Source organism: Tamandua tetradactyla, chromosome 3 (assembly GCF_023851605.1).
Source record: "Tamandua tetradactyla isolate mTamTet1 chromosome 3, mTamTet1.pri, whole genome shotgun sequence".
Classification (NCBI taxonomy): Eukaryota; Metazoa; Chordata; class Mammalia; order Pilosa; family Myrmecophagidae; genus Tamandua; species Tamandua tetradactyla.
In genome coordinates, this window is record NC_135329.1 from 185895498 (window position 1) to 185909542 (window position 14045).

Genomic DNA, 14045 nt, shown 5'->3' on the forward strand with positions numbered 1-14045 from the left:
AAATGTTCAGCTTCAAATTTCTTCACCAGTTAAAATGTGACCTCATTTTATGATTGCTAAATGATTCACAACAGTTTTCTTAATTATGTCTTGTAATTTTCCTTATCAATTCAATTTTATAAATAGAAAACTTAAATAGAGATGGTTTATGTGGTCTGTGACAAGATTGGCAATGTGTCAAGTCATTGTAAGATTTATTTCCATATTTAGAATATATTGCCTTATAGCCACACCTTCTTCCTTTGACATTCTTTTTCTTTTTTCTTGTTCCATGAACCCTTTCTTTCATGTCCTGATTATTTTCTCTGGGGAAATGGTGTAGCAGGGTGAGAAAGAAAAGGAAAAAAGTAGTCAGAGATAGGGAGGAATAAGATTCATTGGCATCTACCCAGTTGCCCTCACTGGAGGTGGTGAAAGAACATTATAGTAAGAACTGGAGACCCCCAGTGGATAGCCCTCCACCCTGCCAGGAGCCAGGCTTTACCTTTAATGTTCTAGAACCTTCTCTGCCTGGTACTATCCCTGCTCCAAACCACGGTGACTGCCTAGAAGCTGTGCCAAAACTTCTACTTAAAAACCCTAAGGACAGAAAATAATGGTTAAAAAAATGATGTATCAATGGTTGTACCTGATAACTCTTTGTCAATTAAAATCATAAACTGAAATTTTCATATAAAAATAAACATTATTAAAAGGACCACTTCCTCTTTAAAAGTGTGATTTTCGTTGAAATTAATTCTGGTCTCTAATCTCAGAGTTAGCGGCAGAGGCAATTTTCAAAAATGCAAACAATTCAGGACCTTAACTTGATGTTATTCCTTTATCTGAGCTCTCTGTTTTCCAGTTCACCGTAATATTTCAATTTGCTTTTTAATATGATCAAAACAAGTATTTGGATACCTTCATGATAAAGAAATTTCCCATTTTTCTTACACAACATATTAAAAGCGGAAGTAAAAAATGAAAGAATTGTATAGTCCCGTTGCTAGCAATTTTTTTCTTATAGTTCACAGAACAATTCAGCATAGGACATCATTAGAGTTTTCCTGATTTGTATGCAAATGGAGAAATCAAATGATACTACTAAAAGATCCTTGGTTGAAGGTATCAGTTGATTTTATTACATTTTAAGTCCTAGACTCTTATCATATGATAGGAAAAGAAGAAAATACATAACCTAATAAAAGACTTGTCTTTTACTTAAAGGTTTATCACACGATGCATTTTTCTAGAGAATGTGCAGTTCCATCTATTTGAAAATTGGGAGAACAGATATTTTTGGTTGGGGGAAGAATACTTAAGCTGTATTTGGGGTGAAAGTATTTTATATCTTGGCCTTAATATTCATATATCTTAATAGGTTCCTGAAAGTCCTACATCTATCTCTGTTTTGAATTTATGTGGCTTATAATCAAGGAAATGTTGATTAATTAACCAAGTACTAACGAATATTGCTAAATAATGCAAAAAAAAAAAAACAGAGTTATGGACAAGTGTCCTTTTGCGTCTGGGTTTTTAGTAATTTGAGGAATGCAGTCACCATTTTTAGTACAAATAGTCATCTAATCTTACAAGTCTTTCTTTTTCCCAGTTATACACTGGCATAGCATGCGGAATAACTAACCGAGTGCTAATACTTTTTTCCATCATTTAAACATTTCTATAATTTGTTTCATTTTTTACACTATGTATAATTTTTCTTTTTCCAGAAATTTTATCATTGCCTCAACTTCTAGTCCCAATCGGTTTACTTTTAAAAATAAATTTTTGAGGGCGGGCCACGGTAGCTCAGCAGGCAAGAATACTTGCCTGCCACGCCAGAGGACCCAGGTTCGATACCCGGTCCCTGCCCACGTAAAAAAAAAAAAAAGAAAAAATAAATTTTTGAAATCTTGCTATGGTTCTTAACTTTCTGATAGTTATTTCAGAATGATTTCACAGATGTTTCAAGTTCAGAAAGATTTCAAGAAGTTTCTCTTGAAATAATACATTCCCTAATCCAAGTACAAATAGCAACAGTGGAACACATTTCCTCCTTATATCAGCTGAATATGATCTTCATCATGTCAAGTTAAAAATAAAGGACAACGAATAAACAATACCAGATAAATTGTTTAATTCTTCAACACCCAGAGGTGTGTTAGTAGTTGAAATCCAAGAAGGTCCTTTGTCTAATCTTTAGCAGTTTGCAGAGTTGAGGGCTCAGGATGTTGAATTCTCTTTCTCTTTCCTTCTCTTCTTCCTCCCCTTCTCCATTTCCTTCCTCTTCCTCTTTGCTTGAGAGCATTGATTTTTCTCCCCAAAATTTTGGCCTCTATGTAATAAAAAGTTCATCTCTGCCTTACAATGACTCAACCCCAAAATCGACATACCTGGAATGAGAAATAGCTATGTGGCCAATTCATGGGGATTTACAATAAACTTATACAGAGATAGAATTTGATGTTTGTGAGAGCACTGGCCTGATTGCCAGGAGGACAGAATACATATTTCTGGACCAAATTTTCCTGAGACTAGGAGGCATTGGAGAAGTCTGATTTGATGTATGAAATGATCCATGAAAGAGGGTGGAATAGAAATGTTCGTAGGTGACCTGTTTTAGTTGAAGGAAAAAAAGTCCACCACGTCATTCCATGTTCTCCTTACTTCACGAGGTCAGTAACTTCAAGATGCATTGCACAACTTACTTCTCTGTGATCTACAAATGTGTTTAACTTTGAGAGGCCCAAAGCTATCCTGGCACTCTCCCTACTCTGGCATAGATAACATTTCCGCATGGCCAGGCTTGCTCTTCAGAACCTTGCAAAATCATTTGTGTTTACCCTCAGCAAAAGTCAAGAAAACAAGCCCATCAGAGCTGTTTGTTCTGTTCCGCACATTAGAAGATGGTTTGTTGCAATGATGACCACTGTGAGAAAATAGGGCTCATTTTGAATTAATTTTTTACTTTCTTAGAAGTAATTTACTGTTTAGAATGAACGATGGGTTCATGATTTAGTCATTCTATTTTGTGAAATTAATGTAGGTATGTTTAGGCAAATCGGAAGAAAATGCATAGGCACAGAATTTGAAATACTGATTATCTATCTAAATATTGATATCTATCTACCTAACTTTTAATATTCTCTGTTTCAGGTTATCATGACTGGACAGCTTGCTATACTTCATGACAAATACTTATGTTTTTGAACTACTTTCATATAATCTATGTTCTACAACTTGTAATTACTGCTTACTTTTCTTCTTTGTAGACTAACTTACATGACCTCACTTTGCTTGCACTTTGCTATTTGTGTTTGACTACGTCTTCAATTTGCCAAGGTCACAGTGGATTCTGAATCAACTTTTTGTCCCTTCTGTTCTCATCCCACAAACACATAATAAGCTCGGTTAATTCACTGGCTAATTTACTATGTCCTCTTACATTTGCAGTAATTCATTCACATACATTCTCCAGCAAATGTGTATACACCTAATATTGGTCTAAAATATATACTCCATGTTCTTGAATTAAAGTAGATTGCATCTAATGTTATCACTTGGTCTAGGGGCAATGCATTTTTTTTTAAGGCAGAAGTTAGTTTGGCAAGATTTATTTTTTATAAATACACGCTGCTTGTCCTGACTAACCTGCTCTCTTTAAGGTATTTTCAAATGGGGCCATTTAATAATAGCTTTTTAAAATTATCCTAGGATATAAATCACATGTGCCTTGGATTTAAATATGTAAATATGCAAAGCCATTTTTACAAGGTCTCTTTTCTAGGAGCATTTTTCACCTTCCTTTGTATCACTTCAACCTTTATGTTATTATATGCTAGCTTGATAAGCACATTCATCATAATTGGTTCCTCACTTTCTACCCCTCAAAATGCCAGGTGACTCTTAATGGATGTGTCTTACTTGATTGGATATCCAAAGACATCTGGTGTTTAAAAGCTCAATCACCCAACAGCCTAATCTCTGTCTACTGTCATTACTGATTTTTGACATATTGGTTAGGTGTTCAGACAACTTTAAGTCTTCCCCTAGCCAAACTTATTTTGAGCAATTCTTCCATCAGCTTTCCTAGATCTATGATAGCAGAAAGTATATATACCTTTTGTGTGGTTATGTATCCACACCACATTCCTTTAAAGAGCAGCATTCTTTGTCCATATTCTCACTTGTGAGACTGTTCTTTGTTATATTAGTTAGGCTAGTAAAGCCATAGAACTGAACTGTTATAATCACTTACACCGTTTATATTCTATTTTCATACATGCCTTCCCAGACACAAAATAGAAGAACTTTGGGTGTTGTTGCATGTCTTTTTCCTCTCATTTTATTTGTTCTCAAGATAAACCATGTTTCTTGCTTTAAATTTGTCTCTAGAATTTTAAACTTTCTGTAGAATCCTTAATTGATGATTCATTTTTCCTATTTCTAAGCACCTTTCATTTCCCTTTACACCTGTCTGATATAATTTTATTTGTTCCTGCTTAAATAAGCACCACTGATCAGGAATTCGGTACACAGGAGTCCCTTCATTCATTCACTCAGTTTTTCCAGCAGCATCTCTTGAATACTTGCAGTATTAAAGACATTTTGATAGATGTATCACTTTCACAGAGTTATTTCTGATTCATTACTGAGCAAAACACTTCTAGAGGGCAGTTGACAGTTCTGTAACTTTTTAAGAAAGAATTACTCACTAACATCAGTATCTTCTCTTCATTCCAAAACCTGAGGCCTTTATTCTCCAGGAAGATTTGGTCCAATTTCCCTCAATTGGTATTGGGCCTCCTCTTAGTTGTATCAATGGACTTTCCCTAAGAAGAGGATATTTGGTATCAGTACATGTACAGGCTGTCAATCAGTGTTACTTTCTATCCCTTTGAAGAGGTTTTCTTCAGCATTAATTTAAATACATTAATGGGGACAAAAGTAGGTAAACAACAATTGACAAAAGAAGAAATAAGACCAATTAAAAACATGTGAAAGTGTTCAGCTTCACTAATAATTTAAAATGTAAATGAAAGCCGAATACCATTTTCTGCTCTCAAATAAGCAAATAAAACATGATACAAGTTGGTAAGGATCTATATATGGCAACTCGTATATTGCAATTGGTATGCGGATGGGTACAAAGGAAATTTGGTAATGTTGATCAAAATGGTAATATTGATGTGCATTGTAGCAAAAACAATGAAAATGGAATGTTTTGCAGACATTCTAATTACAGATTTTAAAGAAGAGGTAATGACATTGAACAGACTTTCAATATAATGTTAACTGACAAAAGCATAGTGCAAGCTGATCACAGTTTTCAAAACTATGACCTGTGTATAGAAATAAATGCTCAAAGAAAATGCACTATTATTATCAGACATTATGTTTGAAGTATGGGCTGAAGGTGGTTACTGTTTCTTATCTGATTTTTTTCTATTTTCCAAATTTCTTTAAATATCCAGTAAAAATAAATTCCACTAAGTACTTGATATATTACTGTTTTCCATACCAGAGACCCCAATGACAAATTTATCAAATTAAGTGCTCTGAGGGACATAGAAGGCTAAATGCTTCAATTCCTCTTAAGAAGCAGTGAATAATTGTATGATTTAAGAATATCTTTATCTGTTTATCTGATCATCTCTATATCCATCTATACTTATATTCAAACATCTTTCCAATTGGTAGAGGAAAGAAAATACTTTCTCAGCATTAAATTAAAAAGTACTAAAATGTTGCTCACTTCATCAAAATTATAGCTTTTAGTTTTAAGTTCTCTATATAAGACTGTAGAGAGGGAAATAGCACAGTGCTGTAAACATTGATAATTGTGATAAACGTACCTAATTGGAAAAGAAGGGCTAAATCTGTATAAAATATTTTGTTTTAATTAGTGAGAGACTTATTGGATTGGAGGACGCTTAATGAAATGGTTCACGCAAATTACATTTTCCAATTCAGATTCCGCCTGGCAAACATGCATGCCTGTTGCTCTGCTCAGTGTGTGCAGAGAGTTTATGTAAGGAGAGGATCCTGTAAATGTGCTCTTAGAGGGGAAAAAAAATCATTCCAAACTGAAAAACACTCTCTTTAAAATGTTTTGGAAAATAAATACCTCTCATAAAAGTGTGACATTTCCACTAAGTTTTTCACATCTGACTTTTATGGTTTCTACCAATCATGTCTTATCACCTCCCCCCTTTGATTGATCCTAATGCAAACTCCCTCCCTAATGTAATATTTTTTTTTCAGTTCGGTTGTACATTTCAGTCTATCTTGAGCACTCAAGTCTCTGAAACTCTGCACCACTTTATTTATTGACCTTTACAATCTCCAATATGATTGTGGAATCAGAAAGGATGAATTTCCCAAGTCTTTAATATAGAACATTTAACCAAATTTTCCAAATCTTATGCTCTCTTTCCCTTATTCTGGTGACAAGAAACATGTATCATAGCCTGCAATACAGGACAATTTAATGACAAAAATAAAAGCCCTTTACAGCTCTTGTGCCTGCATTTCTTTTTAGGTTTTAAAGTCATAGAATGATAAGAGTTGTTGACCTCTCTCTGGAAAACCACGTGTGGCTCATCATGTTCTTTGGCAGCTTCTGGAAATGGTTATGAAGTCACTCACTAATGTCTTTTGCTTGTTCAAGTTCTGAACTCCTCCATACTTTAACCACCATCGTTAATTAAAACACAAGGAATGAAGAGAATGAATATATAAAGTAGTTATTGCATGGCTACCCTTGGATAATGGGATGATGACTGATTTAAATTTATTTTGCATTTTAAAAATTTGCTGTAATGAACATGTCATTTTATTCTGATTAGAAAAATACGACCTTAACTGTATATTACACACACACACATATAGACAAGGGAAAGAGACCAAGGCCTAAGCTAAATGTGGACCAAGGCCACTAGCCAGTAAACACTGCTTCCAGGTCTCTAAGTTGGAAACTTCACCCCCTCAAGGTTCATTCTCCTATTCATCTTCCATGAGCTTTCTTTAACACAAATTTCACATTTATTTCTTCCTTAAAACACTTCCTGAATACCATGAATACCATTCACAGGTTAAGGCTAAACTTTTGAAGGCCCCCAGGCTGATATTTTTCCTGCTCACCGTCCCACCCTGTCCTCTGCATTCTAATCTTTTCCTGACTGTTTCTTTAAAACACACACACACATATTAGACTGTGATGTTTATAATACATATAAAAGTCTACATATATTTGTATACTTTAATTTTATACTACAATATTTATACTATATAATTTCATACCTCTGTGCCATTGTACGTGCTGTCCCTTCTGTGTTATAGTTTTCCCTCCATCTACCTGATGAGCTGTTTCTTATACATCCTTCAGCATATCATGAGTCAACATAATCCCATACTTAAATTTTATGGCACATGCAAAGGTGGAATTTAAGTTTCTTTACTTATTTTAACTTGTTTGTTCATTTGTTTTGCCATTGTGTTAATTAATTAAATACAATGGACACACTACTGTGACATTGCTCATTTTACTAATTACTTATCTACCCTGGACTCTTGTTCAGCTTTCTGTCACCATGAGCCATGCAGTAGTAGTTTGATCTCAGAAAATGTCTATACATGAATACGTTAAGTAAGATAGTAAAAGATCCAGTTTAAACTTCCTTCCTTTTTAAAAAAGTCCCTTTCTCCCTCCCATACTCCATCCAATTTTGGTCCATGTCAGAGAGATTTACAATCTCTGCGCCATTTTGTCATCTTTCCTGTTATGGGAAGCCCTTGAATAGAGACTTTGTTTCTTGGCCTCCTTTGCAAGGACATCAAAAGAGAACCACAAGACTCCCTGTCGTCATAGACTGTGACTTAAATGAGAGCTTCTACCCACCAATGGGGCCCTTTGGTCGCCTGATTAAACATGTCGAATTGAACGGTTAAGTGAGTCCATTTCAGTGCAGATTGAAACACAAATGCTCAGATTTGGGGAACTTTATATATAATACTTTAATAACTAAGTTTTAGGAATAGATTTAGGCATAATCCTTATATTAAAGTCAGTGCTTGCCATTGTTCATCTTATAAATTTTAAGAGAATTAAGAGGGATATAATAAGCCACTTTGCTACGGTTTTGTTTTACTTGATATTACAGATTTCTTTAAAACTTGGAGTGCAAAAACAAAGCAATATCTAGTGAAAATGTAATATACTGCTTTAGTAACCCAGAAAAAATAGCGTAGCTAGATCTACTCTGAATTTGTGGAAAAAAGTTTCCTTTAATGTCCTGTTTTACTCTGTGTGGTTTCCAGTGTCTTGGCACTGCTTCACGGTTCTTTGTGGACCCCAAATCTCTTTTGAGGCAAAGTAGGCATCACATCTAATGCAAGTAAGGACTTTGCTTCTTACCATTATTAGCAAGTTGCTACTCTTTATTGTAAGTGATAATCCTAAGAGTGCCCACTGAGTCTAGGTCATTCTATTCAGTTGCATAAGCAATTCCTTTGATGGATGACTGGTTTTCTACAACACTAGCATTATTTCAGCAGGAGTAGGTAATATTTGATATGTTGCAACTTGTATTACATGTCCATGGAACATCTCTGGACATTACCTCAGGAGGATGGGTTAAAGAGAAGGAGGAGCCATGGTTGGAGAATTTAATGACAGAATGAATGGAAATTCAAAGACCTCTGTGCAGTCAGCCTTAAACACCCGACTGTACCTCCTCCCCCACCCCTGGCTTTCTTTCACATTACTTAAAAGATCTTATAACAAAAACTTCATCAAGTATATGTGATTTTATTTAATTTTAGTTGCAAACCAACATCTTCAAAATGACGAGGATTTTGACAGCTTGCAAAGTGGTGAGAACACTCAAGGCTGGTTTTGGCTTCACCAGTGCAACTGCACATGGTCAATGGAAATTTTCGAGACCTGGCGTCAGGCTCCTTTCTGTCAAGGTAATATTCCCATATTCACTGCTTTTGATAAAATTATATGGGGTACCATTTAGTAGTGTAGCAATGATAACACTTACCACAAAACAAATATAGATTTGAAGGTGGCTCTGAAGTGCTAATTTATTAATACTTGCTTTCCTATGGAATTTACTGATTTAGCAAATGTTCATTCTGACTTACAATCAATCGCAGCAATTTTCATCCAACATAAAGAAGATTAATGATATATATATACAATAGAAGTGTACTGTTCAGAGTACAAGTACTTTAATAAGCTCTCAGGGCCCTTTCAGTGCCCAGACACTATTGCTCACAGTTTGGGTTAGAAATGAAGTTGCTTATACTTGTGTGAGCCACAGAACAGTCTCTAGCATAAGTTCCTGTTCTGTGTTGGTTCACTGGAAAAGTTTCTCTTTTGAAATTGGCAGTTTTTTGAAAAAAAAAACTACATTATTTTGATATTTCTAGGTCATATTGGAGATCCTACCTTACTTTTCCCTTCTCCTTCTTGTAATCCCCCACTGATAGGAGTACAGAAGGAATGAGGAGTAAAAGGAAAGGAAAAGGTTGGGGAGAGAAGGGGAGAAACAAAGACAGAGAGGGAGAGGGAGAGCAGGAGAGGGTGCTAGTTCAAGGCCCCTGAGATAGGAGAGAACACACATGGTAGCATTAGCGGCTGGGACGTTTAAAACTTCAGCTTTTCACATTCAGATGAACCTAACAGGAGCCCTGGAGATGACTATTTTAATTTAAGACACTCAGAAACAACCATTTTCTTGGATTCAGTTCAATTGTAACAAGAGAGCTCAAAAGCTGATGTTTTCTATACTATCATTAAAGTTACTGTGGTAGAGCGAAACTATGAGGGTGACTCTTTAGTTTAAATTTAATGCTAGTCATATTTCGGTGATACTCACACATCACCTCAGAGAAAATAAATAGTCATGGAAATAATATTACTTAGGGTTAGATGTGTCTTCTAAGGCTTCCAAGTTGTGTCACTTGGAATATGTGTTTCTTCACATTAAATTGTCTAGAGAAGGTAGGGATAGGGGTATCTCCGTTAGATACCAGAAACAGAGACATTGAGTGACTACTTAAGGTGTGACTGAGAGTAGAAGCTAAGACTTCAAGAGCATAGTCGGTGCCTGGTACAACAAACACAACTACAACCACCACAAAAAAGGTCTAATTATGAGGATGAACCACACTGAAAGTAATTCTTCCATCTCAGAGTGGTCGATCTGCTTTAAGGGTCTGCCACAGTGCACAGAGAAGACTGACAAATATGAAGAAGGAATAAGCCATCATCGTGGGGTGGAAAAGCCATTACTCATACCCAGTCATTACTGGCCAGAGATTTGGGGGAATGCCTGTCATGAAAAATAGAAGCTGGAACTTAACTGTAGTGAATTAAAATTCTAGACAGCAGTCCAAGGGAGTTTATGTTATTATTCACTTATTTTGAAACCACCCTCTACCTAGTTTTCTTCCTGCCTTCATTTTAGAAACTCAACTCTCTCAGAAAGATATATCCAAAGGTACTCTTTTTACATGGGCGTCTTAGTTAAAATCATTAGGATGCAGTTACATAATGGTCAGTGAGGGGCAGGGCGAACAGTCACTAAAGGTTGTTAGCATTATAGCTAGTTAGAGATAGTGCATGGATTGTGAAAGACACCCAGTGATCTGATCTATAAGCGTTGCCCTGTAAATCAGTTTACTTTTTCAAAGTCTTTGGAGGTCACTCTTCCTCTCCCTTTGGCGACAGATAGAGAGGGTAGGCTTGACTCTATTGGTGACGCACTTATACTTTTGTGGTCCTTTCTTGTGTATTTGTTTGTGGTTAATATTTATAGAGTGCACTGGCAAATGGACTCAGTTGTTCACTTTATAAGAATGAAATCAAGCTTGGTACTCGAAAGTTTATATCGAGCGTATAAATGATCAAGAATAATAAAATATGGAAGTTGCAGAGGCTGTAATCTTTTCCTGTTAGTATTGAAAAGAGGGCTCACCATTATGCCTCGTCAATTGGATTTGTGTTATGGGAAATAATCTGGACTGGGAATAAAAAGTTCCGGAGTCTAACCATTTTTCTACATTTACTCATGCTCTGACCTTTGGCAAGTCAGATCTTCTCTCTGCATCTCCAAATTGCCATCTGGAGTGAGGAAATAATTCTCGATTTACTCAAATCGTCATATGTGATTGATGCTTAGAAACTTACAAGACACTTTAAAAGCATAAACTGAATACTTTAAAAAATTTCCTTTCTAGACATTTTAGTCAAGAAAGATTTAGGTGAAGGGTTGGATTAGAGTTTCCTCAGGTTTTCATGGACTACAGTGTTAAAATATCTGATCAGAATTTTCAAGTATCTATAATGGTGATTCTTTCACTTTTGCCCTATTATTAAGCCTATATCTAGGAAGATACTTCTTCTAATGAATTAGACTCAAGAACCATGAAGTAAATAATCCTTTTTACCATGGTGAATTCAATTCCAAAAGTCAGACTGTACACCTCAATAGCTTATTTTATTCATGCAGTCATTTATTTATTCATTCACTAGATTCAACAAATCAATATTGAAACTCTAGAAGGGAGTATATAGGGAGACTGATAAATGGAAATAAGTGGATAAAGAGAGGATATCTCTGAATTTGAGAAACTTAGATTTAAAAATTCTGAGTTCACAAGTCTTGGAAAGTCACCAAGACTAAATAGTTTTATTTTACTTCCAAATGGACTTGAAAATCAAAGGTATTAAATTGAAAAGGTTAAGTTCCCTATGAATAGGAATGGTTCAATAAGTACTCCTTTTAACATTAATTCACTCATTTTAAAAAATAGTAACCTGTGTTACAATTAAGCCAGTAACCTAACAGCCCAAGAGGACTTTCTTTGGTACTTCAGATGCTAGTGAGCCCCAGGGGGTCATTATTCTCTGAAAGGTTTTTATTTTTTAAGATTTTATATTCTGATTCCAACATAGAAGCATCTATCTAGCTGAATCTTGAGGAGCTATTGTCATTTGATTAGTAATTGGCAAGTACGAAAACTCCTGCGATTAGAATCATTAGGTGTAGGAATTAGAAATCATTATTATCATGGCGTTTCTTTGTACATATTAGAGGTGGGAGCAGAAATAGGGTCATTGCACACTCTTAAGTATACTGCATTAGACTTTTACTGCCTAAGGAAGTGTTTTAAGACGGGGTTTTATCCATGGTAATCTAAATTTTTCAAGTAATGAATTATGTTCCAATCCCAAATAAACTGCCACTGAGTTGGTTAGGATGATTGACAGCTCAACATATTTTTGGTGGACGAAATTTCTCTAACGAGAGGTAACATCTCTTTTGAATATTTTTGTTGCTTTTTCTCTACTTTTTATATCCTCCCCTTTTTAAAGTATAGACTCATTTCCTTGTCATGAACAGTGCCTTGAGATTATGAGCTACTTGACATAAAACCCTTGAAAAACCTAAAGGTCAAATAGGGCCATGAGTGGGTGAGGTAAGTGAGAAATCTAGAGTTCAAATTTTAAGAAAGCACAAACCAGGGTTGTGGTTTGCTCCCTTAAAATTTGCACCCTGGGTGCCCTCACTTACCTCTCCCTAATCCAGACCCTGGATTAAAAAGGTAGGAAATGCCTAGGAAAGTCCCAAAAGAATTGGTCCTGTTCTTGGCTTCATGCATCCTTCTCCCTCTAATGGCCAATGGAGGTCCAGTTGGCCCCTATTTAGCCAGATTTTCTGATGGTTTAGGGGTGAGATTAGGTCCCAGTGTGGTGGAAATGGAGAACATTCTCTAACCTCACATTTTTGGTAGACTTTCCTTCATATTTCAGAGTCATACGAAGGGGGAGTGTAGGAGAGAGTTTTCAGTATACCTTATGCAATGTTTGAAAACAGTGTTCATGCTAGATTTTGCCTTAAGGTTTCAGGAGGATTTTCCTCTGAGGGTTGACTGTTTTGATGTAACTGGTATTTCCTAGGATCTTTACAATGACAGGGGATTGAAGAAGGCTGCAGGGGCCAGGGTCAAATATGGCTCAGATATCCAGGGCCCCAGTGATGCCTAGTTTACACCTGATTTTCTCCATCTGATCTAAGATGTTCAACTCATGCAAATATTTTCAGGAATACTTTTTTTGTGTCATTAAATGCCATGTATAGATCTTTTCAATTGATAGGGAGGTTACTGACTACATGAAGTCTTTACAAATAAATGGATAGTGTTGCTAGATCATTAATGATTTTATTTAGTGAATGTCTTCTATGATCTAGAAATAAGTATAAGACCGTATTAATTTTTCACCATAAAGTACGAGTTAGCTCAGAGATGGTAGCTCACTCCCAGACTCAGAGAAGTATTCCATGGGCAGCAGATGCTCAGTAAGTGCTTGTTAATAAATCTATACCTGATGAACATATTTTGTAATGGAATTTTAAAAAATTTTATATTTTATTCCTAATAAGAAACCTAACTAGAATCAAGATTTCTCATGAATCTGATTCTTTTGTTTATTCATGTCTAGAATAGAAGCATTCATGTAAATTAACCTTGTGATTTTTCCACCCCCCCCCACCATTGGCTAATGTTTAATCAGAGGCAGATGACTTAATATTAACTTAGGATGTTGTAAAGCTTAATTGATGACTGCTGTTACAGTCCTTGAAAATCTTGAAATGTCAAACATTGTAACTACAGGGGAGTTGTTAGAGAATGTTCTAAAGACATCACAAATTGTGATATAATTCTGAATTTTACATATCTATAACTCCAAGAATGAAAATAAAATTTCATATAATTATTAGTAAAAAACATTCCAACTTTTTCTCATGCTATCTCTGTAATCGTTATCTGAACTAAGTTCTGGCTTTAAGCTTCCAATTTTTCAAAGTTTGTTTCAGATTTATTTTATTTCTTAAGAGGGTGAGTACTGAGGTAGGCAGGAAATCAAGTATATTATATAGCTTTAGGCCCTGGTGAAAATGGAACTAAAGGCATAGGGCCTCTATTTTTTCTGATATGCAAATAATTTACGTAGATAAATGGTTTAACAGCAATACTGACAAATTCCCAGA

At 35.4% G+C, this 14045-nt stretch overlaps 1 protein-coding gene across 1 annotated transcript in view; it reads left to right on the forward strand.

The window, feature by feature from the left end:
* Positions 1 to 8621: 8621 nt before the first annotated feature.
* Positions 8622 to 14045, forward strand: part of CPS1 (carbamoyl-phosphate synthase 1) — a 116758-nt gene continuing 111334 nt past the window's right edge. The window contains exon 1 of the mRNA XM_077154986.1: positions 8622 to 8949. Within this exon, the coding sequence (XP_077011101.1) occupies positions 8824 to 8949 (126 nt within the window). The 5' untranslated portion in view covers positions 8622 to 8823. The remainder of the gene's footprint in view (positions 8950 to 14045) is intronic.